At 43.0% G+C, this 26895-nt stretch overlaps 1 protein-coding gene across 4 annotated transcripts in view; it reads right to left on the reverse strand.

Annotated features, from left to right (window-relative positions):
* The window catches only part of LOC117348678 (matrix metalloproteinase-17-like), a 101314-nt gene that overhangs the window by 26196 nt on the left and 48223 nt on the right, over window positions 1-26895 (reverse strand). For 3 of the 4 annotated variants that reach the window (XM_033921051.1, XM_033921053.1, XM_033921050.1), the window contains exon 11: window positions 24975-25352. The exons of the other annotated variant lie outside the window; for it this stretch is intronic. In XM_033921051.1, the coding sequence (XP_033776942.1) occupies window positions 24975-25352 (378 nt within the window). The remainder of the gene's footprint in view (window positions 1-24974; window positions 25353-26895) is intronic. 4 annotated transcript variants of the gene reach the window in all.

Consider the following 26895-nt stretch of genomic DNA (forward strand, 5'->3'; position numbering starts at 1 on the left):
TTACTCTGCTGCCCCTGGGTGTTTACCGTCTTGCCAGCTCCCTCCTCTGTCTTGCTGCAGCGTTTGCGCATTTGTGCAGCCCCAGAAACATTTTTTTCAGGCAATGCGGCCCAGGGAAGCCAAAAGGTTGGACACCGCTGCTTTAGAGTAATAGGTAACTTACAGGTCATTGACCTGGGGGGCCGCCGCAGGAGCAGACTGCTGGGCATGATGGACCTGTGGTCTGACTCAGCAGAGGCGATGCTTATGTTCTTATGTAGTTGGTCCTTCGGACTTCTCTGCCAATAGAATACTCAAAGTTTGTACTACACAATTAAAAGTTGACACTCCTCAGAATTAGCTAACCCTCCAAACAAAAAATCATCCAAATAGTGAACGATAGCCTGAGACCCACTAACGAACTGTACCACCCAATGAACAAAAGTAGCAAAAGCCTCAAAATAAGTACAAGAGCTCATGGGCATGCATTTGTCAAAATAATTAAGACCTTCAAAACAAAAGCCTAACAAGTGAAAAGAAGAAGGATGTACTGGCAGAAAATGAAACACCAATCCTATGTCAGCTTTTCCCATGAGCGCCCCAGGTCCCAAACTAGTCAATAAATCCAGCCTCATCAAAAGAGGCATACTGAACAGTGCAGAGATTTGGGTCAATAAAGTCATTAACACTAGCCTCCTCTGGATATTCTAAATTAAATATCAAGAGGAATTTACCTGGGTCTTTTTTTAGGATTAATTCCTAATGGGGACACCACAAAATCCTGCAAAGGCAGCAATCGAAAAGAGCCAGTAATTCCTCCCGACTCCAATTCTTTGTGCAATTTATTTTGCACAATCTCTGGATGACTTTTTACAGAAGCAGCATTGCTGGACTGATGATATAATATGGGGCTTTCAAAAGGAATGACAAAACCCTCTGCAAAACCATTTCATAATAAGTTACTGTGTACCACATTCATGTAAACTCTCAACCAGGAATGACCAATCCTCTATTACCAAACCAAAACCCAACACAACAGAAGGCTGGATACACTCCATTGCATTGACTATACCGGTACCTGAATTTGCAATTACCTCTATCACAGCAATCTGCATTAAACTGGAAACAGGTATTAAATCTGGCTCTATCATAAGGTAACACTCCAACCCCCTCGCCCATGAAATCCATCAGGGAAAACCAACAGGACATGGCCAATACCTTGTCCCATACATGTAGACGGGCCCCCAACTGGTCATCCCTGGGAGGTATAATTCAATGTTGTGAGATTGTTAATCTGTATGTTATAGTGTAATCATATCAAGTTTCAAGTTTAATTAATTTTAATATACCGACCATCGACGTGCACCTGGCTGGTTTACAATGCTAAAAATGAAAGCTTAAAATAAATTTTTGTAGGGGGGGGGGAATTGTGAACATTAAATAGCCAAATTACAAATACGAACACGAGTTGAGGGGGAAGGGGGAGTGGAAGTTAATAATTACATCATTAAAAACAAATTAATTAAAGGGAAGGGGGGAGGATAAAACACCAGGAATGGGGATCGCTTCTTAAAAGCGGTTCATGTTTATTTTGCAGGCTGTTGGAAAGGAAATATTCAGATGCTATGGTATGCGTCTTGGAATAAGAACGTTTTTAGTTTAGTCTTGAATTTGTTGAGTGAATTTTCAAGGCAGAGTTGAGGTGGCATGGCATTCCATAAAGTTGGAGCTACAACGGAAAAGTGATGCACATTCTCCTGTGTACTTAGTATATGGAATTGGTTTGGATGAATTGATACAGTAATTGGGACTTCTTAGATGCAAGGCTGGGACATGAAGTTGGTACTGTAGCATTGGCTGTACCCCTGGGTATATTTCAGGGCTGAAGAACCCAAAGAATTCTGGTGAAATCTGTGTGAGGGACAGCAAAGCTTTTTATCTGGATGAGGCTTAGGTCTGTGATCAGCCATGCTAGCTATGAGGTCATCCAAACCCTTGCCAAAAAGCATCGGTTCTTTAAAAGGTAGTCTGCTCAGTGTCGCCTTAGAGGCCACGTCTCCAGCACAGTGACGAATTTAAAGCATCCTGCGGGTCGACACCGAATAAACTGAGACCTTGCCTAGAACTCTGATGAGGTCATACAAGGCATCCGCCACATAATCCACACCCTACTAGCTGAGGACAAGCATCCTCCTCTGCTGAGGACACCTGGCGCAATCTCATGTGACAAGCACATGCCGCAAACGAGGCTGCCTTGATGCCTGAAGAAGCTACATCAAAAAGCTTCTTTAAGATAATGTCCACTCTGCAATCTTAGGAATCTTTAAACATCACTCCCCCATCACTAGGGAGAGCTTGTGTTTGGTGACCTGAGCCACTGCCGAATTCACCTTAGGCTGCTGAAACAGCTACTGGAATTCAGGCGCCACAAGATAAAGCTACTTTAGAGATCATCGAAAATCTGTCTTATTAATATCATTGGACCTCACAGCAGCCTTTGACATGATTGATCACACTCTGCTCCTCAGAAGACTACAATTCACAGGAATCTCTGGTACGGTACTAAACTGGTTCTCCTCATACTTCCAGGACCGTAACTATCGAGTAAACTTTGACAATGGTTACTGTGGATGGGCAGAATAGATGGGCCATTTGGCCTTTATCTACCATCATGTTTCTATATTTGCTCTATCACCCAAAATCATGGATTCCCTCAAGGCTCCAAACTATCAAGTTTCAAGTTTATTAAAATTTTTGATTAAACGCAAATCAGAACTGCTAAGCGTTTTACAAATTGTATTGAAAAGGGGAAGACAAAACAGATGAATATACAGTTCACAAAACTTGACCAATACAAAGAAAATAGGAAATAAAGGGGAACTACAAAACTAAAAGTGAAGAGTACATAGAAGGTAAGCGCCAAAAGGGAGGAAAAGCAATCAAGATTGTTGAGCAACTCTGGCAATATTCAAGATCTTTTTAAGCGTCAAATGCATCGTGGAAAAGGCAAGTCTTTAAATTTCTCTTAAATTTGTCTAAATTTTTTTCTGCCCTGATATGAAAAGATAGAGAATTCCATATCGTGGGGGCTGTAATAGCGAATGAAGTAGCTCGACATGTGCTAATGATTTTCAATGATGGTATATGGAGTAGATACTGAGAGGCAGATCTTAAGATTCGAGTAGGTTCGTGAGGAATAAGAAGCTTATGGATAAAGGCCGGTTCTTTAGTATTTTGAGACTTAAGAGAGAATAGCTATTTTATAAATAATCCGGTAAGGAATTGGTAACCAATGAGCAGATTTTAGTAGGAGGTGACATGGTCTTCTTAGGCCCATTACTAACACTCACTCAATCAATAGGATTCATGGTATTCAACTACTTCACCCCCTTAATCCACAAGTCACTGACGAAATTCAAGAAATAAACACTAAGCTGACAAAAATCAGTGCCTGGCTTCAAGAAAACATGCTAGTATTGAACATCACTAAAACCAAAGGCATTCTTTTCCTAACCTCAGATAAGGAAAACTTTACCAATCAGCATAGATACCATACCGATTCAAATGGATTCAAAAGTTAAACTTTTGGGGATAACCTTGGCCAAAAATCAAACATTTCATGAACAGATAAGCTCAGTTGTTCAGAAGTGCTCATACGCTCAATCATATCACTTTTGGACTCCCCATCTGTGAACATACTTTAGTGATATCACATATAGACTCCTGCAACTCACTCTACCAAGGCATAATGCAAAAAGAAATTTGATGACTTCAAATTGTGCAAGATACAGCAGTCAAACATCTACAAAGCTAAGAAATTAGATCATGTTACCACCCTCCTTCGTGATGCTAATTGGCTATCAATAACACATCGCATCACTTTTAAAATACTTCTCACTTACAAAACTAAACCACCCCACATTCCCTCATTTATCGATAAACATTTGATTCCTTATTCTTCCTCCAGAACATTAAGATCCAATAATCAGAACTTACTAGCAATCTCCTCTGTCCGCAAACTATTCTATACCACCCAAAAGGCCATGTTCTTGGTTACTGCGCCCTCGCTTTGGAAAGCTCTTCCACTGGACGTTAAGCTGGAACCCTCGCTGTAAAAATTCTACTCCAAAGTCAAAACTTTTCTCTTTAAGGATGTGTACGGATTCTGGATCTCACTTCCTCCTCAAACACAGATGAACGCTTTAGCTGAGAACAACAAATGCTTCCTAAGAAGCGACCCCCTCCTTTTTATGACTTTCCACTCCCCTCTCATCCCTTTTATTTTATTTGTATGCTCTCTCCTTTGACTCTGTCTGTTTTTGTCTGTTTTTGACCCTAGTTTTATTGGTTTTAATTTATTTAATTTCTATTTAATTTTATTTTACCATATTTTTTCTATTGTAACCATTTAGCTATTGCCTGATAGACGGTATATCAAATGATAAATACACTTGAAAACCTAGAAACATAGCTTTAGTCAGCTGACAAGAGCTCTCAGGATATTACACTGCTCCGTGACCAAAGCAGTGAGTGCTGGATGTGCAGGAAAAAAGGATATCAGAGCATTAGAGCAGCTCATGACAGAAGGCTGTGCTGTAGGGATGACTCTAATTTCAGTTCCTTCATGGTATCTAAAATAAAATGATGAACACTAACTCTCCAAGGAATCCTGCTGACTCAGTCCACAGAGAATATCAGCAACATCCAGGGTGGAGACAGTGTCCGAGTGCCAACTAAGGCAGTCTGGATCCGTGTCAGCCAGGATAGAGGGTCCTGAACAGGGACCTATGACAAGGAAATGACCGGCATGGAAACAGGTGACGTGCCTGCTGGCTGCGTCAAATGCATCAGATCTGTAGTATAAGCTCTCCACATAAGCTGGATAAATTCTGGAGTAAAAGCGTACCCCTGGGCAGAGGCTGAGTCCCGACAGACCCCTGATGATTCCTGTAAAGAGTTCCCGGACTTGGTGCATTGCCATTTGGTGCCACTGGGGGGGATTTTTTGCCCATAACCAGACCCACATTGGCTCCCCAGCCCTAGAAGACCTGGAGGAGGCAAGGCCCAAAGCTCCCACCCCCTCCCCAAGTGCACCACAGCTTGCAGTATAAGGGCGCTCATTTGCTGGCAAGCTAGCGCAATCCACATGAATTCAACATATTAGGGGCTGAGGAGTCCAACCCTACTGATTTTAAGCAAAATTGATGAGTTTTGAGGCAGAATTTAAACTTAGAAGAAAAAAGATCAACAAAAATCCAAAGTGACTGCAGCTGACTGGAAGGATTTTCTGCCTTAGAATTGCTCTCCAATCCACTAGATCTTTGGGCTGCTAGTTGAACGGGCCCCAACTGAAACCTCCGACCCCTTGGAACCTCTCCACATGACCGGGGTTAGGAAAAATGCAGCCTGCGCCCTGATACCCTGAAGGTTGTTACTCAAGATGTAATTAGCCTGCGCTTACGCCTCTGAAAAGGTCAGAAGGCAAGCAAGCTCCCAGGGGGTCAAACCCAAGCCCAAAAAGTGGCACACAGCAGGCTGGCCTCATAGGCCTACACAAAGTTTCCCCTGTGATGCTGCAGGCCATCTCCATGAAAAAAACTGCTTCCTTCCTCAGGCAGAGAACCTCTCCAAAAGAGGTCTCATGCACCGAAGCCACTGAAAAATGAACTTAAGCCGAGAAAATTAAGAAAAGAAGCAGAGCAGAAAGACTTCTGCACAGTTCACTTGCAGAAATTGAAATTGAAGAAGGCTCTGTGCCTACTCAGTTAAGTGAGAGTAGAACATGAAGAAACAAAAGTGTGTGGATTTCTGCATCTCAGCTATCAGTCCTCCAGTTAGGTTTATCATTTGTACCCACAGAATATCTCAATAAATTCATATGCAAGTTACGGCTTAGAAAGTTTGAAGAATCTGTCCTTTTCTACTCTCTCCATGAAGGGCATAGAGAGAGTAGAGAGGGACAGATTCTTCAAACTTTCTAAAAATAAAAGAACAAGAAGGCACTCGGAAAAGTTGAAAGGGGACAGATTCAAAACGAATGCTAGGAAGTTCTTTACCCAACGAGTGGTGGACAACTGGAATGCGCTTCCAGAGGGCGTAATAGGGCAGAGTACAGTACTGGGGTTTAAGAAAGGACTGGACAATTTCCTGCTGGAAAAGGGGATAGAAGGGTATAAATAGAGGATTACTGCACAGGTCCTGGACCTGTTGGGCCGCCGCGTGAGCGGACTTCTGGGCATGATGGACCTCAGGTCTGACCCAGGAGAGGCATTGCTTATGTTCTTATGGGTGTTTTTTGCTCAAAATATAGAGAAGAGTTGGGCACAACAGAGTGCTTTTCTTCAAAAATATAAGTTAAAATCATCATGGACTCCTCCTGGACAGTTAGATCCTTTTATTGAAGCTTTCCAAAGATTAATATGGAAAGAAAGCACAGTTACTTACCATAACAGTTGTTATCCAAGGACAGCAGGCAGCTATTCTCACATGTTTTCATATTCTCACCCGAGAGAGGTGGTGGAGAGGAAAATAGTGATGGAGTTCAAAGAAGCGTGGGATGAACACAGAGGATCTAGAATCAGAAAATAATATTAAATATTGAACTAAGGCCAGTACTGGGCAGACTTGCAAGGTCTGTGTCTGTATATGGCTGTTTGGAGGAGGATGGCCTGTTGAGGGCTTCAACGGCTGGGAGGGTGTAGATGGGCTGGAGTAGATTTTGATGGAGATTTCAGCACAGTACAGGGTAGAGTTTTGGATTCTTGTCCAGAAATAGCTAAGAAGAAATTTTTTTACAAAATTTAAATTGAATCAGGTTGGGCAGACTGGATGGACCATTCGGGTCTTTATCTGCCGTCATCTACTATGTGGATGACGTCATCCATGGAGCCCAAATGCAGACAGCCTCGCAAGCAGACTTGCTTATAGAAAACTTAGAAGTTTTAAGTCTGCCGCACCGCGCATGCACGAGTGCCTTCCTGCCCAGCACAGGGCGCATCTTCTCAGTTCCAATAGCTAGCAGAGAAGCCAACCAGGGGAGGTGGGTGGATTGTGAGAATAGCTGCCTGCTGTCCTTGGATAACAACTGTTACAGAAAGTAACTGTGCTTTATCCCAGGACAAGCAGGCAGCCTATTCTCACATGTGGATGACCTCCAAACTAAGCACAATGGGATGGTAGGAGTGTTGGCAATTTAGGAGAATAAATTTTGTAATGCTCTCTGGCCAAAATGGCCATCCCATCTGGAGAAAACATCCAGACAATAATGAGAGGTGAAAGTATGAACCGAGGACCAGGTGGCAGCTTTGTAAATCTCCTCAATAGGAGTGGATCAGAGGAAAGCTACTGAAGACGCCATGGCTCTGACTTTGTGGGCTGTGACTCGACTCTATAGATGCAGTCCAGCCTGGGCATAGCAGAAAGAGATACAAGCAGCCATCCAGTTGGAGATGGTACACTTAGAAATTGGATGTCCCAACTTGTTCGGAGCGAAAGAGACAAAAAGTTTGAGGAGCAGATCTGTGTGGTTTGGTGCATTCTAAGTAGAAGGCCAAATCACGTTTACAGTCCAGGGTATGAAGAGCTGATTCTCCAGGATGAGAATGAGGCTTTGGAAAAAACACTGGAAGTACAATGGATTGATTGAGATGAAATTCTGAAACCACTTTAGGTAAGAATTTAGGATGAGTACGGAGGACCACCTTGTCATGATTAGAAACTGTGAAAGGTGGATCAGCAACTTAAAGCTTGCAGCTCACTGACTTCAAGCAGATGTGAGGGCAATGAGAAACACCAGTTTCCAAGTGAGATACTTCAGATGAGCCGAAGCCATTGGTTCAAAAGGAGGCTTCATCAATTGAGCAAGAACAACATTAAGATCCCAAACCACTGGAGGCAGTTTGAGAGGAGGTTTGACATTGAAAAGTCCTTTCATAAATTTGGAAACCACCAGATGAGCGGAGAGGGGGGTTTCCCATCAATAGGCTGATGGAAAGCAGCAATTGCACTGAGATTATTATTATTAGGTTTTTTTTATATACCGCCTATCAAGGTTATCTAAGCGGTTTTACAATCAGGTACTCAAGCATTTTCCCTATCTGTCCCGGTGGGCTCACAATCTATCTAACGTACCTGGGGCTATGGAGGAATGAGTGACTTGCCCAGGGTCACAAGGAGCAGCGCAGGGTTTGAACCCACAAACCCAGGGTGCTGAGGCTGTAGCTCCAACCACTGCGCCACTCGAATAGATGTAGACTCGAGGCCAGAGGTAGATAAGGGCAAAAGATAATCTAAGATGGAAGACAATGAAGTATCTCGAGGCCCATTGTTTCCTTGGAAGGAAAGTTTTTCTTTAGTTGCTCCTATTTTGATCCAAAATATTCCTCTTCAATCAGTTAAGAATACTAAAATTCTAGGAGTAATTTTTGATAATAAACTTAATTATCATGATCACATTAGTAGTATTGTTAAAACTACCTTCTATAGGTTGCGGAAAATTCGATCTATTTCTAAATTTCTTTGTCCCAAAGCACTTAATATTCTTATTCACTCTCTGGTGATGTCTAAAATCAATTATTGCAATTCATTATTTACAGGAATTGCTTTACAAGAAATTAAACGATTACAAATTATTCAAAATGCTTCTATCAAATTAATAACAAAATCTAAAAAATTTGATCATGTGACACCACTCCTTAAAAAGGCTCATTGGCTCCCAGTCATTCATAGAATTACGCATAAATTATGTACAATTATTTTTAAAACATTAGAAAATAAGACTCCAGCATTTTTATTTAGGTTACTTATCCCATATTCAGTTAAAAGAACCTTACGATCTAGTGAACGGAACCTTTTATCAATTCCCTCGCTAAAAATTATTAGTACAAGAAGACAATTTATCTTCTCATGTACAGCTCCCCAGATTTGGAATGCGCTTCCCATGTTTTTACGGGAGGAGAAGGTATTTGGGAAATTTAAAAGCGAATTAAAAACCTTTCTGTTTAAAGATGCATTTGCAACTTAATTAAATTTTAGTATAAAATGTTATTTTAGTGAATTATTCTGCTTTTTTTTAATTTTTTTAATTTTTCCAACTTCCTTTTGTATTTTCCCTGTATGTCCTTTCTTTACTATAAAAATGGATTTCATCCCCTCTTTCCTTTTGTTTATATTATAATTAATTAAGTGTATGTAATGTTTTTGTCTCCTTATGTATGTATATTTTATTGTACATCGCTTAGAAATCCGATTAAGCGATTGAACAAGCCAATTAATAAACTTGAACTTGAAACTTGAGATGCACCAGGTAGAAAATCTAGTCCATTTTTGATGGTAGCATTGTCTAGTGGCAGGCTTTCTGAAGCCTCTAAAATGTCTCGAAAAGGTTGCGAAAACTGAAGAGGAGTTATGTTGAGAGGTACCAAGCTGTCAGGTGGAGAGATTGCAGATTGGAAAGAAGTAGGTACCCTTGATTCGGTGTAAGCAGAGATGGAAAAACTGGTAGAAGGTATGGTTCCTTGCTGCTAAGTTGAAGTAGAAGGGAGTACCAAGGTTACCTGGGCCACCGAGGAGCTATCAGAATCAAGGTAGCATGATCTTTCTTGAGCTTGACAAGAGTCTTGAGAATGAGAGGTAAGGGAGGAAAAGCATACAGGAAGAGATTCTTCCATTCCAACAGAAAAGCATCTGCCTCGAGATGATGTGGAGGGTATATCCTGGAGCAGAACTGAGGTCATTTGTGATTGTGGGGAGATGCAAAGAGATCTATCTAAGGAATTCCCCACTGAGAAAAAATGTGATGAAGGGGCAAGGAATTGAGTGAGGTTGCAGAAGATGACTCAACTTGTCCGCCAGACAGTTTTTCTCTTCTTGAATGTAGAGAGCTTTGAGGAAGGTTTTGTGAAGGATTGCCCAGTCCCAAACCTTCAGAGCTTCTTGGCAAAGAGGGAGAGATCCTGTTCCTCCCTGTTTGTTGACATAGTACATGGTGACTTAGTTGTTCATCCAAATGAGGACTACCTGGTTGTGAAAAGATGTTGAAAAGCTTTGAGAGCATTCAAGATCGCTCTGAGTTCCAACAGATTGATATGACACTGACGATCCGTGCTGGACCAATGGCCTTGAGTATGGAGACCATCGAGGTGAGCCCCCCAAGCATAGGTCGAGGAAACTATCGTGAGGACCTTTTCATGAGGTGGTGTCTGAAACAGTAAACCTCTGGAGAGATTGGAAGAGAGCATCCACCAGCGGAGAGACTTTCTCAGCAAAGCAGTGACTGTGATATGTCAAGAAAGTGGTTCACAAGCCTGCGTCCACTGAGATGCCAGGGTCCACTGAGGAATTCTGAGATGAAGTCTGGCAAAAGGAGTCACGTGAACGGTCGAGGCCATGTGACCGAGTAATACCATCATGTGTCTCGCTGAGAGTCAAGAAAGGGAAGACACTTTGTGACACAGCCGTACGAAGAAAGACTGAGCAAATTGCAGCTCTACACTCTCGAGGAGCGTAGGGAGAGGGGAGACATGATTGAGACATTTAAGTACATCACGGGACGGGTAGAGGTGGAAGATGATATCTTTCTTCTCAGGGGACCCTCGACCACAAGAGGATATCCGTTCAAGCTCAGGGGAGGGAAGTTCCGTGGAGACACCAGGAAATACTTCTTCACGGAGAGAGTGATTGAGCATTGGAACGAGCTTCCAGTGCAGGTGGTCGAGGCACGCAGCATCTCAGACTTCAAGAACAAATGCGATACCTATGTGGGATCCCTACGAGGTCATGCCAAGGGATAGGGTCACTATGACTGAATGAGCGGGTCAGTAGAGTGACAGTATAATTACAATTATTCTTTAGGGGGTCAGTAGATTTAAGAGGGTGGGTAAATAGTGTGGGCAGACTTGATGGGCTATGGCCCTTATCTGCCGTCATCTTTCTATGTTTCTATGTTTCTAAGAGCATCCAGATGCTGCTGAGGAAGGAATGCTCTGAGCTGAATAGTGTCCAGGTTAGTTCCGATGAACTGTAGATTCTGAGAGGGCTGAAAATGAGATTTGGGGGAAGTTTATTTTGAATCCCAAGCTTTGTAAGAACCACGTAGTCTGTTGGGTCGCTACTATAACCCCCTGAGATGTTGAATCTTTAATGAGCCAGTCGTCCAGGTAGGGGAATACCTGAAGACCATGGTTCCTTAGAGCTGCTGCTACCACTACTAGGCACTTGGTGAAAACTCTGGGAGATGATGCCAGACCGAAGGGTAGCACTCTGTATTGAAAATGCAGGCTCCCCACCCAAAATCTAAGGTACTGACGGGAGACTGGATGAATGGGAATGTGAGTGTAAGCCTCCTTGAGATCTAGAGAACATAACCAATCATTCTGATCTAGAAGGGGATAAAGGGATGCCAGGGACAACATGCAAAATTTTTCTTTGACCAAAATTTGTTGAGAGCCCCCAAGATCCAGTACGGGTCGCAGATCGCCAGTCTTCTTCGGAACTAGGAAGTAACGGGAGTAAAAACCCCCTGCTCTGCTGTTCCAGAGGAACTTCCTCGATGGCACGGAGATGAAGCAGAGCTTGAGCTTCCTGAAGAAGGGCGGTTTGGGATGGATTGGAAGGATACTCTCTTGGAGGAAGCTCTGGTGGAATCTGAGTAAAATGAAGAAAGTATCCTTCCCTGATTATTGGTCGGATGTAATGGACTCCCATCGATGGTAAAAATGATGGAGACAACCTCCTATGGGGAGAGGAGAGGACAGATGCAGAATTATGGAGGTTATGCTCCAGGAGAGACAGTCAAAAAGGCTGCGCAGCCTTAGGTGCAGCAGAAGGCTGAGGTTTTTGTTGCTTGTGTTGCTGTTGTTTCTTGAGAGGTGCTCGAGTGTAAGGAGCTGCCCTTGGAGGATAACGCCCCTGGTAGGATGGAACAGGTCGAGAAGGATTTGCAGGATCTGGCTTAGGCTTTGGTCTGACAATAGAAGCAAAAGATTTTTCATGTTCAGACAATTTCTTGGTGACAGCCTCTATGGATTCATCAAAGAGGTCATTGCCCTCAGAAGGAATATTAGCCAGACGATCCTGAAGATTGGGATCCATATCAATGGTACGAAGCCAGGCCAGGCAGTACATCGCTACTGAGAATGCAGTGACCCTGGAGGAAAGTTCAAAGGCATCATAAGATGACTGGAGAAGATGCAACCTGAGTTGTGCCAAGGTAGCAGTGAATTGCTGAAACTCCAAATGTCTATGTTGACCAAAGTCTTTAGAAAAACCAGGAAGAATATCAATCAAGTACTTGAAATAAGTAGTGAAAATAAAATTATAGTTTAGGACCCTGGAGGCCATCACCGAATTTTGATAAAGACGACGGCCAAACTTATCCACGGTCCTATACTCTCTTCCAGGAGATATGGTGACATAGACCCTGGAAGATGGGTCCTCTTCAATGAAGATTCCACAAGAAGGGATTGGTGAGATAGTTGTGAATTCTCAAAACCCTTGCAATGTAAAGTTCTATTGTTCTATTGTCCCACGACAACAAGAGGGCATCCGTTGAAAATCAGGGGCGGGAAACTACGAGGTGACACCAGGAAATTCTTTTTCACTGAAAGAGTGGTTGATCGCTGGAATAGTCTTCCACTACAGGTGATTGAGGCCAGCAGCGTGCCTGATTTTAAGGCCAAATGGGATCAGCACATGGGATCTATTCACAGGGCAAAGGTAGGGGAGGGACATTAAGGTGGGCAGACTAGATGGGCCGTGGGCCCTTATCTGCCATCTATTTCTATGTTTCTATGTTTATACCTCGATTCCAACTTGCCTGGAACAGCAAGAATCGCATAGGAAGTCTCAAGGTTTCGTTTGAAAGTTTGAGATAGAAGTCTGTTAAGAGGAAGCTTGAGAGACTCTGCAGGAGGCCGAGGCATACTCATTTCCTCTAAATACTTAGAACCAGCATCCAATTTAAGATCCAGATCCTCAGCCATTTTCCAGAGGAAAAAGGAAAAGGAGAATTGATCTACCAAAGCATGGCCTCGAGAGGGACTCGAAGACCTCGAGGCAACTCAAATAGAAAACGAAGGAGAAGCCTCTCTAAGAGTATTGATATCCCAGTGAATAGACAGACTGGGATGAGGCATTGGAATCAGCTGAGTCCTCAGGTTCTGCTATTAGTGTCCTTGATCGAGGGGTTGGAGGCCTCAAAGAGCTGGAAGGCCTGGACGAGGAAGGCTTCTTCCTGGAAGAGGACCTGCACCTCGATGAATGCCTCAATGAGGGCCTCGACTGGTGATGAGAGTGCTGCCTGGAAGCAGGTCTCGTGCGAGATCGAGGAGACTTCGCCCTGTGCCTCGAAAACAGGAAATGCCTTTGGTGAGGTTATAGAGATGGAAGCTGTAAACCCCATAGACTCAGTGGTTTGGATCAAGGAATCTCGAAGCACTCGCAAAGACTCGGCTCCTTGCATAGAGTGTGTGTGTCGATTCCAGACCAGACACTCGCAAAGACTTGGCTCCTTGCAAAGAGTGTGTGTGTGTATTCCAGACCAGACACTCGCAAAGGCTCGGCTCCTTGCATAGAGTGTGTGTGTGGATTCCAAACCAGACACTCGCAAAGGCTCAGCTCCTTGCATAGTGTGTGTGTGTGGATTCCAGACCAGACACTCGCAAAGGCTCGGCTCCTTGCATAGTGTGTGTGTGTGTGTGTGTGGATTCCAGACCAGACACTCGCAAAGACTCGGCTCCTTGCATAGTGTGTGTGTGTGTGGATTCCAGACCAGACACTCGCAAAGGCTCGGCTCCTTGCATAGTGTGTGTGTGTGGATTCCAGACCAGACACTCGCAAAGACTCAGCTCCTTGCATAGTGTGTGTGTGTGGATTCCAGACCAGACACTCGCAAAGACTCGGCTTCTTGCATAGTGTGTGTGTGTGTGTGTGGATTCCAGACCAGACACTCGCAAAGACTCGGCTCCTTGCATAGTGTGTGTGTGTGGATTCCAGACCAGACACTCGCAAAGACTCGGCTCCTTGCATAGTGTGTGTGTGTGGATTCCAGACCAGACACTCGCAAAGACTCGGCTCCTTGCATATAGTGTGTAGATTCAGCTCGAGGCACAAGCAGGGACTCGACCTCTTGTGAGACTGCTGAGTGCTCAGGCTGGACTGAAGGAAGCAGAGTCAAGGCAGGACTGTATTTGCTCAGTAACTGAACAAGTTCCCACTCTAAAATGGTCTGGATAGTAGCCTGCAATTGTGGATCCGAGTTTGAAACTGGACCACTTGCTGAGGCTAAAGGCTCCGAGGGGCAGAGGAAGCATGTTTCAGCTTGGAATGATGCTTGGATAGCTTGAGGTCCACTGCCGGAACCACCTGCTTAGGTATCTGACCTGAGGGAAGCTCATGAGAAGACTTGGCAGATTTACTCGAGGTCAAGGATGATCCAAATGAGGAAGGTCTGATGAGACTCGAGGTAGGAGTTGAGGAGGCAGAAGGACACTCCGCAGAAGGGTTGACCGAGTTGGATGTCGAGGTCGAGGGTGTAACAGAAGAGTCCATCCTGAAAGTCTTCTCCACTTGAACCAGACAATGTTTGAGGGCTCAAGGCTGAAGAGTAGCACAGCAAATGCACGACTCCGAGCAATGGTCAGGCTCCAGGCACTGAAGACAACAGCGGTGTGGGTCAGTGAGGGAGATTGCACACTGGCACTGGCTACACTTCTTGAAGCCCGTGACTGGCCGGGACATAGAAGGGAAGATAGCTGCCGCAAAGTCGAAGCCCGCACTTTTTTTTTTTTTAAACAGAAACAAAAAGAAAAGCACAGCGATCCGGTAAAACAAAATAAAACAAGAACCGCGGTAAAGAGAAGGCACGAAGCGAACTAAGTTCAGCGCAGAGCGTCAAAGACGGACTTCTCAGTTCAGCGGAAAACTGAGAACTAAGGAGATGCGCCCTAAGCTGGGCGTGAAGGCATTCGCGCATGCGCAGTGCTGCAGACTCTAAACTTCTAAGTTTTCTACAAGTCTACAAGTCTGCTTGCGAGGCTGTCCGCATCCGGGCTTCATGGATGACATTACCCATATGAGAATAGACTGCCTGCTTATCCTGGGATAATTAGAGGATATTGGAGCACAAGGGATGTTTCAGCACAATAATTTAAATCATGACCAAAGATTAGCCCTGAAATCTCTCCAGGAAGATAAATCTATATGCATTTGAAAATCGTTGGCACAAGAAGAAATGATATGTTTTCTGTTATGGCTCCTAAATTGTGGAATTCACTGCCTCATTATATTAGAAATGAAAAAGATCTCTCATCTTTTAAAAAATTATTAAAAACTTTTGTTTCAAGACGCTTTTGATGTTTAATATGCTTTATCTTGGACTCTTCACATTTTGATATGGATAACAAACACATTAACCCCTTTCCCTCCCTATCGTTTTTTTCCTTTTATGTAATTTCCAATATAGAATGAAGTTGTAACTTTTCCCCCCTTTCCTTCTTCAATCATGTCTGTCTTTAATATGACTGCAAAAATGTTAGTTGATTTATTTAATTTGTATGTTGTTTTGGTTGTCCAATTGTATGTGAGACCACTATCTAGTGGCTTTTTAAATTGTACATCGCTTAGAAAATTTGTATAAGCGATTCATCAAATGGTAATAAAACTTGAAACTTGAACTTGAAACATTATGAAAGCTCACAAGGGAGGTGCGACAGTAGTTTAGGATATGGTTGATTATGAGGAGGAAGCTTTTAGGTAGTTATTATTTAGATTTAGATCCCGTCCTCCCAGAAGAGCTTAGAACAGCTTACTGGTTTATAAAAGCATAAAAGGGTTTACATAATCAAGAAGAACAGGGTATAGTAATGTAGAGCATGACAGTACATTTTAGGTCACGACATGATAGGAAAATACATAGGGGAGCATGATAATAGTCAAAAAGCATGAGATTCAAAATTACTTTCAGTTGCCCCAAGATCCAACTAGAATATTCTTAGAATAGGCGATACCAATTTTAGAGAAAGCTAGGGATGCAGGATTAATTACATCCAAGAAGTTTGATTATATGTATAATCCTTACCCTAAAATACCCTATATATTGTATATTATCATGTGCTAGGCCCCTGACTAGGCCAGTAGGCGGTGCTAGCAGTGACTTCCTTAGGACTGGACGTGTCCCCCTGGAAATGGGAAAACCCTTCAAGTAGGTACAGTCTAGTTGTCCGCCTATTGCAACTGATTGTACTGTAAAGTTTGTCCCCCCCCCAAAAAAAAAATAAAAATACAGTGTTCAACAGCAGTTTTCAAACTTTTAATTCTGACCTCTAACTGGTCTCAGTTCAGGATAGCCAATTTTCCACAAAACCAAAAAAAACCCAAAAAACAAAACAACCCACCAAAAACACTTTCTTTCTATTTGTCCAAAGGAGTACAAATCCTTCTTATTGGACCTGGACTTTCAGGTTCAAATAGGTACGTCCTCTTCACCAGGGCACAGTACTATGGGCCCCTTTAATCCATAAGTTCACAAAGAGCCCTCCAAAAAAGAAAGGGGGGGGGACAACAAAGACAAAACACTCCACCACTTTAGACACTGATTACAATTGCTACCTACACTGCAAGTGGAACTGAGCTCTATAGAACTCTGGGTTGGAGAAACCCTGGAATCTATTAATTATTTTTGCTTGGTTAGCAAAACCCTCTGAGTCAAACTCCTACCCTGGCAATCAGATATTCAGGTTGTCTTTCTACTTTTACTGTCTTGTAATAAGCAGGTTCTCCAAACTATTAGTTTCAAAAACTCAACAAGCAGGTGGCAGGAAAAGCTCATTCTTGGCAAATTAAAGCAAAACTTCATTCCAGCAAAATCCAAACATTGTCAACACAATTATAGTTCTCCTCATTGGCTTCACAACAATTCTCAGTCCAGCTTTACCTGAAGTTCCCTTCCTTGCTGACTCTCAGCATTACTTGGCAAAAATCATTAGCAAACACCAAAAAGAAAGGCAATGTCTAGCTGGCAAACACAATCATTTCTTTGTCTCACAAGGTCCTCAGCTGCACTGAACAACAGTTTCAAACACAATATTTTCATTGGGAAGAGAAAAAGAAAAACATAACCCTCTCTTTCTCTGATTAGAGGCTTCTTCCTTTTCAACAAAGAAAATAAATCCACCAAAAACAAACACTTAAGGTTCCTTTTTCCACACCATTAGGAACCCACCTCCATGCATTCTTGAGGCTCTATTAGTTCCACTGGCATTTCAGTTGTGTCCATCTCCTCAAACTCTTCTGGGCCTTCAGTGGGTTGAAGCAGGGATTGCCCTCCCTCTTCAGTCATCTCCACTTTCTTGCCTTGCCAATGTTCATGTGGACTGTTCTACCTCCTGCCTCTCTTCCTGGTTCAGGGCTCTCTCCTTATGACTAACAGCACCATGCCTACACCTCCTGGGAAGGGGGATAAGTTTAGCTCTCTAGGGTGCAGAGTGTGGCTTTTCTTATACTCTCTGTACTGCGGCTGTCTTAAAGGGACAGGCTTCTATTTGAAAACTGCAAACTTGCCAGGCTTTGAAACAGGTTTATTCTGGTAAGGGACTACCTGACTGTTACTGCTAAATAACTCTCTGTTTGTTCTTACTCTCTGAGTAGGCAGCTGTCTCAGGGTTTCTAGTGTTAATCTCATCAGCTGTTCTGATCAGGGAACATGTGTTTTTCCTTACTCTCATTGGGACAATGGGCTGGCATTGGGTTTGTCAATATTTTGTGCCAAAGATTTATAAATCATTAGAATGAACCCCCGGGTCATCCCATCATCTCCAATAAGAGTTTGGTTTCACTTACAACCTATTGTGATGGAATCTCCTTCTTATGTGAGGGATTCATCTCACTTAATTCAAATGGTGGAGAATACAGAACCGCCTAAGGGAGAGTTTAAGCTGGTTACATTGTATGTCATAGCGTTGTAAATTAACATTCCTCAGAAGTATGTGTTGGATGTCATTGTGCCATGTTGTGTGCTGGGAGCTGCAATGGAAGAAGCTTCAAGCAGTTTACAGGGAGAACCACTGCCTCAAGCATGGAATCCAAACTGCTTGTGTCTTCTGACTGCCTCTTGGGCCTGAACCATGGGCCGGAGAGCTCTTTCCCTCCACAGACATCGTGTATGCCACATGGAAGGAGAAAGTAGTTGGCTCCTATCTTAGAAAACTACCATGGAGCCACGTCGCCTGTGCTCAAGCCCACTGCAAACAAACCTGGGGTGAGCTATGCTCCCAAGGGAATGGTCCATGCAGGCTGTCCAAGTGGGTGCACTGCAAAGCAGCCAACCCCTTGGAAGCAGGCTCTCTACTTCAAAATCTGCATTCTCCCACAGCCAGAGCTGTCCCACAAGGGGATCCTCTTCAGCAACAAAAGCCTCAGAAGAAAATTGAGCGAAATACTCAAATTTGAACAAAATAAATATGAGCAGAAAAGACAAGCTCCTACTGTCTTGCTTGTAGGAAGACAACTGGGGAGTTGAAGGACAGCCCAGAGGTAAGAGGTGAGGTGCAAAAAGATATGCAAATTAAGCATCCTACAAGAGTTCTTTTGCAAGAAGGGATTGACTACCTGTAGGTTCAGGAATGGAGTGTCAATTGTACTAGACAACCAGTAATAAAAAGCAATCGAAGTACTAGCATACAACAAAAGTGACTTGAAATCATACTTGGAATACCAATTCAATATTAGTGGAGCAAAAAAAAAAAAAAAGTTATGGGGTATTTGAAGGCTAAAGATACCAGTGTTTAGGAACCCAAAACTGGTAACATGGATGCAGACTAGACCAAAGATAAATCTTCTTCCATTATGAAGGTGACATAAGAACATAAGAAATGCCTCCGCTGGGTCAGACCCGAGGTCCATCGCGCCCAGCAGTCCGCTCACGCGGCGGCCCAACAGGTCCAGGACCTGTGCAGTAAATTTCTATCTATACCCCTCTATCCCCTTTTCCAGCAGGAATTTGTCCAAACCTTTCTTAAACCCCAGTACTGTACTCTGCCCTATAACTTCCTCTGGAATTGTATTCCAGGTGTCCACCACACGTTGTGTAAAGAAGAACTTTCTAGCATTAGTTTTGAATTTGCCTCCTTTCAACTTTTCCGAATGCCCTCTTGTTTTTTTATTTTCTGAAAGTTTGAAGAATCTGTCCCTCTCTACTCTCTCTATGCCCTTCATGATCTTGTAAGTCTCTATCATATCCCCTCTTAATCTTCTCTTTTCTAGGGAAAAGAGTCCCAGTTTTTCCAATCTCTCAGCATATGAAAGGCTTTCCATCCCCTTAATCAGTCGTGTTGCTCTCCTCTGAACTCTCTCGAGCAATGCCATATCCTTTTTAAGGTACGGTGACCAATACTGGACGCAGTACTCAAGATGTGGACGCACCATTGCCCGATACAGCGGCAGGATAACTTCTTTCGTTCTGGTTGTAATACCTTTCTTGATTATACCTAGCATTCTATTCGCTCTCTTAGCGGCAGCTGCGCACTGTGCTGTCGGCTTCATTGTCATGTCCACCATCACCCCCAAGTCCCTTTCTTGTGCACTCTCATTCAAAAACTTCCCTCCCATCACATAATTATACCTCGAGTTTTTGCTTCCCACATGCAATACTTTACACTTCCCAACATTGAATTTCATCTGCCATCTCTCTGCCCATTCCCCTAGTTTGTCCAAGTCTCTTTGCAATTCTTCGCAGTCCTCCTTTGTCCGAGCTCTACTAAATAGTTTGGTGTCGTCCGCAAATTTTATTATCTCACACTTCGTCCCTGTTTCTAGATCATTTATGAATATGTTAAAAAGCAGTGGCCCGAGCACCGAGCCCTGCGGAACACCACTCGTGACCTTTCTCCAGTCTGAGTAGTGGCCCTTCACCCCTACCCTCTGTTTCCTACCTTCTAACCAGTTTCTGATCCATCTATGCACGTCTCCGTCCACCCCATGGTTCTTCAGTTTCCGGAGTAGACGTTCATGAGGCACCTTGTCAAAGGCTTTCTGGAAATCTAGGTATATGATGTCTATGGGGTCTCCTCTGTCCATTTGTTTGTTAATTCCTTCGAAGAAGTGCAGTAAGTTAGTCAGGCACGATCTTCCCCTGCAGAAACCATGTTGGCTGGTTTTCAGAAGTTCGTTTCTTTCAAAATGTTTATCGATGTTTTCTTTTATCAGTGGCTTCCGCCATTTTCCCCGGAACCGAGGTCAGACTCACCGGTCTGTAGTTTCCTGGGTCCCCTCTTGATCCCTTTTTAAAGATGGGCGTTACGTTGGCTATCTTCCAATCCTCCGGAATCACACCTGTTTTCAGAGATAGGTTGCAAATTTGCTGCAGTAGTTCTGCTATTTCCTCCTTTAGTTCCTTCAGAACCCTTGGATGGATTCCATCCGGACCCGGCGATTTGTCAGTTTTTAGTTTTTCTATCTGCCTGCGCTAAAAAGCCTAAAAAGCAATCATAAGTAACAGCGTAAGGATGTTTTCTTCTTCCACATATGAAAATAGTAGTATTTACAAATGTAGATAGCAATTTCAGAAGGCCATTATTTCCAAGCAAAGATACCTGAACACAGAGATTACCATGGGAGGGGATTAGGGAAGACTGAAAAAGTTATGGTAAGGTATGGTAAGGTTCCAACTCTTTTTTTTTTTTTTTGCACTAGTTTGTGCAATGTTTTGTAGTGGTGGGATTGGGCGATATCAAAACATTTTAATATAGCTTGTTATGTTATCAGACAGGGCTTTAGATATATGTAACTGATTTGTGTTGAGGTAGAAGAGGAGCCTGTTGCTCTTATAACTCCCAATCTCATGAGACGGCAAAATCAAGAAGCTCTCTGAGAGAGAGTAGAACAGAATGGCAGGTGGGATGTGAGAGAGAGAGAAAGAAAGAGAGAAAGAGAGAGAGAAAAAGAGAAAGAGAGAGAGAAAAATAGAAGGAGATATGCAGGGGCTGAGAAGAAATGGGATGTATGAGAGAACTTGCCCATAGTGACCAATCAGATTTCATGTTTCATAGAAACATGACTTAAGATTTTACCAACCCGAGAGCCAAATATTCAAAATAACACCATAAACAGTAATCCACTCAATCAGAAAAGTGCATATCTTACTCTAATGTTACTATATCATCTCTTCTTAATTCAGGAAAAAGGCCTCAGAAATGGAGCCTACGCACAATCTTATCAAAGACTGAGAGTCCATGTAGTTTACAATGCTCCATGCTTCAGTCATCGGCCAAATAACCTGAGTTCTTTATTTAGTCTTTTTACTCAACTAATTTTTTCAATATTTTGAATTTTCTTTGAAAAGTTCAATAGATCATTTCATTTGTCTTATAGAATATCATTTAAACATAGAAACATAGAATATGACGGCAGAAAAGGGCCGTCGATCCAACAAGTCTGCCCACTTGAAGAACCCTCCCTCAACAAGAACCCTCCCTTAAGAATTTCCCGGAGCGAACCCACTCCAAGAACCCTTCCTCAACAAGAACCCTCCCTTAAGAATTTCCCGGAGCGAACCCACTCCAAGAACCCTTCCTCAACAAGAACCCTCTTTTTAAGCATTTCCCGGAACGAACCTACATGTTTATCCCATCATCCCTTGAAGTTGAGTGCGTTACTGGCCTCAACTACCTGACGTGGAAGACCATTCCATTGATCAACTACTCTTTCAGTGAAGAAGTATTTCCTGATGTCACCATGAAATCTCCCACCCTTGAGTTTGAGCGGATGCCCTCTGGTTGCCATGGGACCCGTAAGGAAGAAGATATCTTCCTCCACCTCAATACGGCCTGTAAGATATTTGAATGTCTCTATCATGTCACCCCTTTCTCTGTGTTCTTCGAGAGAATATAACTGCAGCCTGCTTAGACATTCTTCATATGGGAGATCCTTAAGTCCTGAGACCATCTTAGTGGCTATATGCTGAACCTACTCCATTCTCTTCACATTCTTTTGATAATGTGGCCTCCAAAACTGAACACAAGGGGACTTTTCCCTTGCTTAGGAAAGGTTGAAAAGCGCGGCTAACGGTTTCGCCAGGACATTTCTTAATCCCGAAATACTCTGGAGTGTAGATTATCCGGCCCCATGGCTTTGTTTACTTTTAGCTTCGATAGTTTGTGATAGACGTTGCTCTCGGTGAATTCAAAATCTCGGAATGGGTCCTCCGAGCACCCTCTTGTCTGTAGCTGCGGTTTGAATCCCGACGCCTCACGGGTAAAGACCGAGCAGAAGTAGCTGTTGAGTAGTTCGGCTTTATCTGAGTCTACAAAGTTACCGTCAGGTTTCCTTAGGCGCACAATCCCGTCTGTGTTCTTTCTTCTGTCGCTAACATATTTGAAAAAGGATTTATCCCCTTTTTTTATCCTGCCTAGCTATATTTTCTTCCATCCGGAGTTTGGCATCCCTGACTGCTGTTTTAACAGTTCTGGATTTTACCAGATAGGTTTCTTTAGCTTCCGGTCGTTGTGATTGTTTGTAGGATAAAAATGCTTTTTTCTTTTGCTTTACTAGTTCAGAGATCTCCGTGGAGAACCATTGGGGTCTATTATTTCTCCATTGTTTACTCACGGTTTTTATGTAAAGTTTGGTTGCTTCTTGCAGGGTGGTTTTCAGGGTTGACCATAGTACCTCCATACTGTCCGTCATGCCCTGATTTTGCAGTGCCTAATAGACAAAATCTCCCATGCTCTAGAAGTTAGTTGCCTTAAAATTTAGAACCTTTTTTGTATTTGACCAAGTAACTCCATTCCTGAGGTGAAACCACACCATGTTGTGGTCACTGGAGGCCAAAGCATTTCCTACTGAAACTTCTGTGACACTGTCTCCATTAGTGAGTATTAGGTCCAGAATCGCCTGATCCCTGGTGGATTCCAATACCATCTGTTTGAGGCTTGCTCCCCGCATGGAGGCCAGTAGCCTCTTACTGCCGCTGGTTGTAGCGGAAAGTTTGTTCCAGTCTACATCAGGCATATTGAACCATGGTTCAGAATAATACTGATTGAGATAAGTAAATAGCTGTCAATCTTTTTCAAACTAAAGGAGAAGTGCATTTCTAGTGACTTTTGAAAAGAGCTAAATGATATTCTATAAGACAAATGAAATGATCTAATGAACTTTAAAGAAAATTCAAAATATTGAAAAAATTAGTTGAGTAAAAAGACTAAATAAAGAACTCAGGTTTTTTGGCCGATGACTGGAGCACAGAGCATTGTAAACTACGCAGACTCTCAGTCTTTGATAAGATTGTGCGTAGGCTCCATTTCTGAGGCCTTTTTCCTGAATTAAGAAGAGATGATATAGTAACATTAGAGTAAGATATGCACTTTTCTGATTGAGTGGATTACTATTTATGGTTTCATAGAAACATGACAGCAGATAAAGGCCAAATGGCCCATCCAGTCTGCCCATCTGCAGTAACCATTATCTCTTCCTCTCTCTAAAAGATCCCACGTGACTGTCCCAGGCTTTATTGAATTCAGACACAATCTCTGTCTCCACCAACTCTTCCAGGAGATCCTTTCTGAAAAATAGTATTTCCTTAGATTACTCCTGAGCCTATCACCTCTTAACTTCATCCTATGCCTTTTTCTCCTATTCTTATACATAGGCCCCATCTAAGAGTCATTGCTCAGTTTCACTCAGTTTGTAAGACTAACACACCACCTGTCAAAGGGCCAGTTTATATGAGACTGAAATATAACAGATCTTGCCAGATTTGCCTTGTTCTGTATGCCAGTTGCAGTGATCTGTATTTGTTATTTGTGTTGCCTAGTTAGTTCCTGGGTTTTTGCCATGTACTAGTAACCTGGATTGGCCACCATGAGGACAGACTACTGGGCTAGATGGACTATTGGTCAGACCCAGTACAACTATTCTTATGTTCTTAATAAAATGTCCATTTAAAAATCTCTGCTGCTCAGAGCTCAGGGGTACTCAATTGAAATTTTTTCAATCTAGGGGGTACTTGGCTTGAAGAAGTTGGGAAACACTAATCTAGTGGCTTAATTTGTGCAAGAGTGATCCCCAGTTGCTTCTTCCCATCATCTCTGCCATCAAAATGGCTGCCGAGATTAGAGCTGGCATAGGCAGGAGCGACTGTGAAGTACTATACTACTGCCTATGTCGGCTCCAATTTCAAAATGGCAACCTTGACTTTCAACAGTAGTTTTCCAAGACTGCCACTAAAGGTCTCAACACTCATTCTGACGGTGGAGACAGCAGAGGCAGGAGCAACTGGGAATCCTCCTGCTCTGGTTTGGCCATCAGGGTGTAAAAGTAGGCTGGGGACAGGCTCATGGGTGAGTGTATGAAGGGTGTTCCTCCAATTGGGGTGGGTGGGGGAAGATGGAGAGACAAAAGGATGGATATAGTTTCTCTGGGGAGAGGAAGAAGGATACAGCCCAGTTTCAGTGAAAATACAGCTGCATTTTCAGCTGAACCTGAAACGAGGCCAAATACGGATTTTGGGTCAGTTTCACTTCCATACCGAAAACCAAAATTCAGTTGGCCTCTAATGCAGTTGGTTTATAACTTGTATGATCTTATTACTTATTTATTTTGCTTTAAGTTGACTAATCTATCTTGAGATGGCATACAGTCAACAACAGTTAAACCACACAATAAAACCATACATCAAAGAGAGTATCAAAGCTAACTAGAATAGATTCAAAGAGAAAATCCCCCTCCCTTTTGTTTCTCCCCTTTTCCACCATCTCTTGTCAGTCTTGGTCCTTGTAATTTGTTTTAAATATGTTTTTCTCATTGTATATTGTACATCGCTTAGTAAAAAAGATAAGCGATTAATCAAATACATATTAAACTTGAATAGATTACTTTTTATGCTTTGATTAAAAACAATAGCTGCGTCTGTTTAGAAAATCTGCACAGGATTTTGCTTGTGGTATGTCTCTTGTGACATGATATAAATCATGTAGACTTTAAATTTTGTTTCTATTAACACTTACCTATTTCATTCATAAAAGGTTTGCTTTTGAAGAAGATGTAAAGAGATTTTCCCTCAGTCCTGAAGAAATATCTTCCTTCTTCCTCCTCACTGGCATCATTGAGCCTGAGGGCACAGTTGTGCTTCTCGGAGCCTCCCAAGAGGTGAAAGCAATCACTGGTATTCTCAGACACTTCTTTACAGTCATCAATGGTTGATAAAGGCTTGTCTGTTCTGGTAGATGCTGCTTCCTTGAACCAGTATGTATGAGGATTATCTCCTAATGTTATAGTTGATGGGAAATCAAATTTGCATGGGATGATGACACACAGTGCTCGCTTCACTTTTACATTATCAGTAGGATTCATATACTCTGCTGTCATTATTTGGTAGACAGAACCTACAAAAGCAGACACATTTAGTATAAATGTACAGAATTTCAAAATGAATTTCAGTTTCATACAGGTTTAATTAAGCCCAAAACATTCAGCCTTATCACAAAAGGAAGTACAGTGTCAAAGAGAAGCTGACCAGCTTCCAAAATCAGCACTTCCATTTATCTTTATTGGCATTTGATATACCACAAAAAAAGCTTCCAAGTGGTTTAAAGTCCTTTCAAATTCCAACAGTACAATGATCTAATCCAGGGGTGTCAAAGTCCCTCCTCGAGGGCCGCAATCCAGTCAGGTTTTCAGGATTTCCCCAATGAATATGCATGAGATCTATTAGCATACAATGAAAGCAGTGCATGCAAATAGATCTCATGCATATTTATTGGGGAAATCCTGAAAACCTGACTGAATTGCAGCCCTTGAGGAGGGACTTTGGCACCCCTGCTCTAATCTGTTCCCTGTCCTCTCATGTGAGAGCCAGTGGTGGTGGAGTGAAGCTTCCTAGTCTCATCCTACCGCTTTTTCTATTTATCATCATTTTCACTTCACCAGTCTCACCTTGCCATAACAGGATCAGGAGAAGCAGGTCCACTCTGGACATGCTGAACAGGAAACGGACTTCCCTTGCAGAGGAACTCTTTGAAGGAGAACGCAAGAACCGCTGGTTGCTTCTTCTAGGCCCAGGAACCTTGGACAACATCAACCAGACTCTAGGAAAGGAAATCCAGTTCCTGGTCTTGCTGCTCCCAACCGTTTTCTTTGGTTCCCTTGGTAACAGGAAGTCGTGGGGATGCAGGGGGAGGAGCCTGGGTGGGAGGTAGTGAGTGGCATGGTAACAAGTATCCATAGAAACGCTCCCTCGCTGATTTGGCGATTAAGCTACCTTCCAGTAGGTGGTGCTAACTTGAGGAATCAGAGGCTGAGGCAAAGCCAACATAAGCAAAGGAATGTTAGGCTGACTGGCCACAGGGAGCAAGAAGTAAAAGTCCTCTGGGAGGGCAAGATTATTAATACTATGAGAAAGACTCTGCGGAGACTTTGGGTAAAGTAATGCAATTTAATTTATTTTCTTTTTGGCCAAAAAGGGTATCCAATCTGCACAATCTGGCAAGGTAGGCATGCAGAAGTTTACATGATCACACAATATATACTGTAGTTAGTCCATATTTTTATTAGTCCCTCCTACCTGTCTGCTCATTTGATAGAGCAAAGATAGTTCACAACCTATCAGACTCCTTCATACATACTTAGGGTTACCAGATTTTCCGGAATGAAAATCCAGACCCATGGCCCCACCCTCAGGCCCGCCCAGTTTCACCCTGATCCGCTTGAGTCATGCTGTGTTCTGCCCCCAGCCCTGCACCAGCCCCACCTCCTCAACCTGTTTGCTTGTCAGGAGGGCATCTGTGATGCAATGAGGTCACACGCATGCATGTGACATCACTGTGTTGCATGCGCAGATACCATCCCGATGTCACTGCTAGCTGGAAGCTTTTCAAAACCCAGACAGACAAAGTGCCGGGTTTTGAAAAGCCATCAGAACTCCCAGAC

This window comes from Geotrypetes seraphini, chromosome 14, assembly GCF_902459505.1.
Source record: "Geotrypetes seraphini chromosome 14, aGeoSer1.1, whole genome shotgun sequence".
Classification (NCBI taxonomy): Eukaryota; Metazoa; Chordata; class Amphibia; order Gymnophiona; family Dermophiidae; genus Geotrypetes; species Geotrypetes seraphini.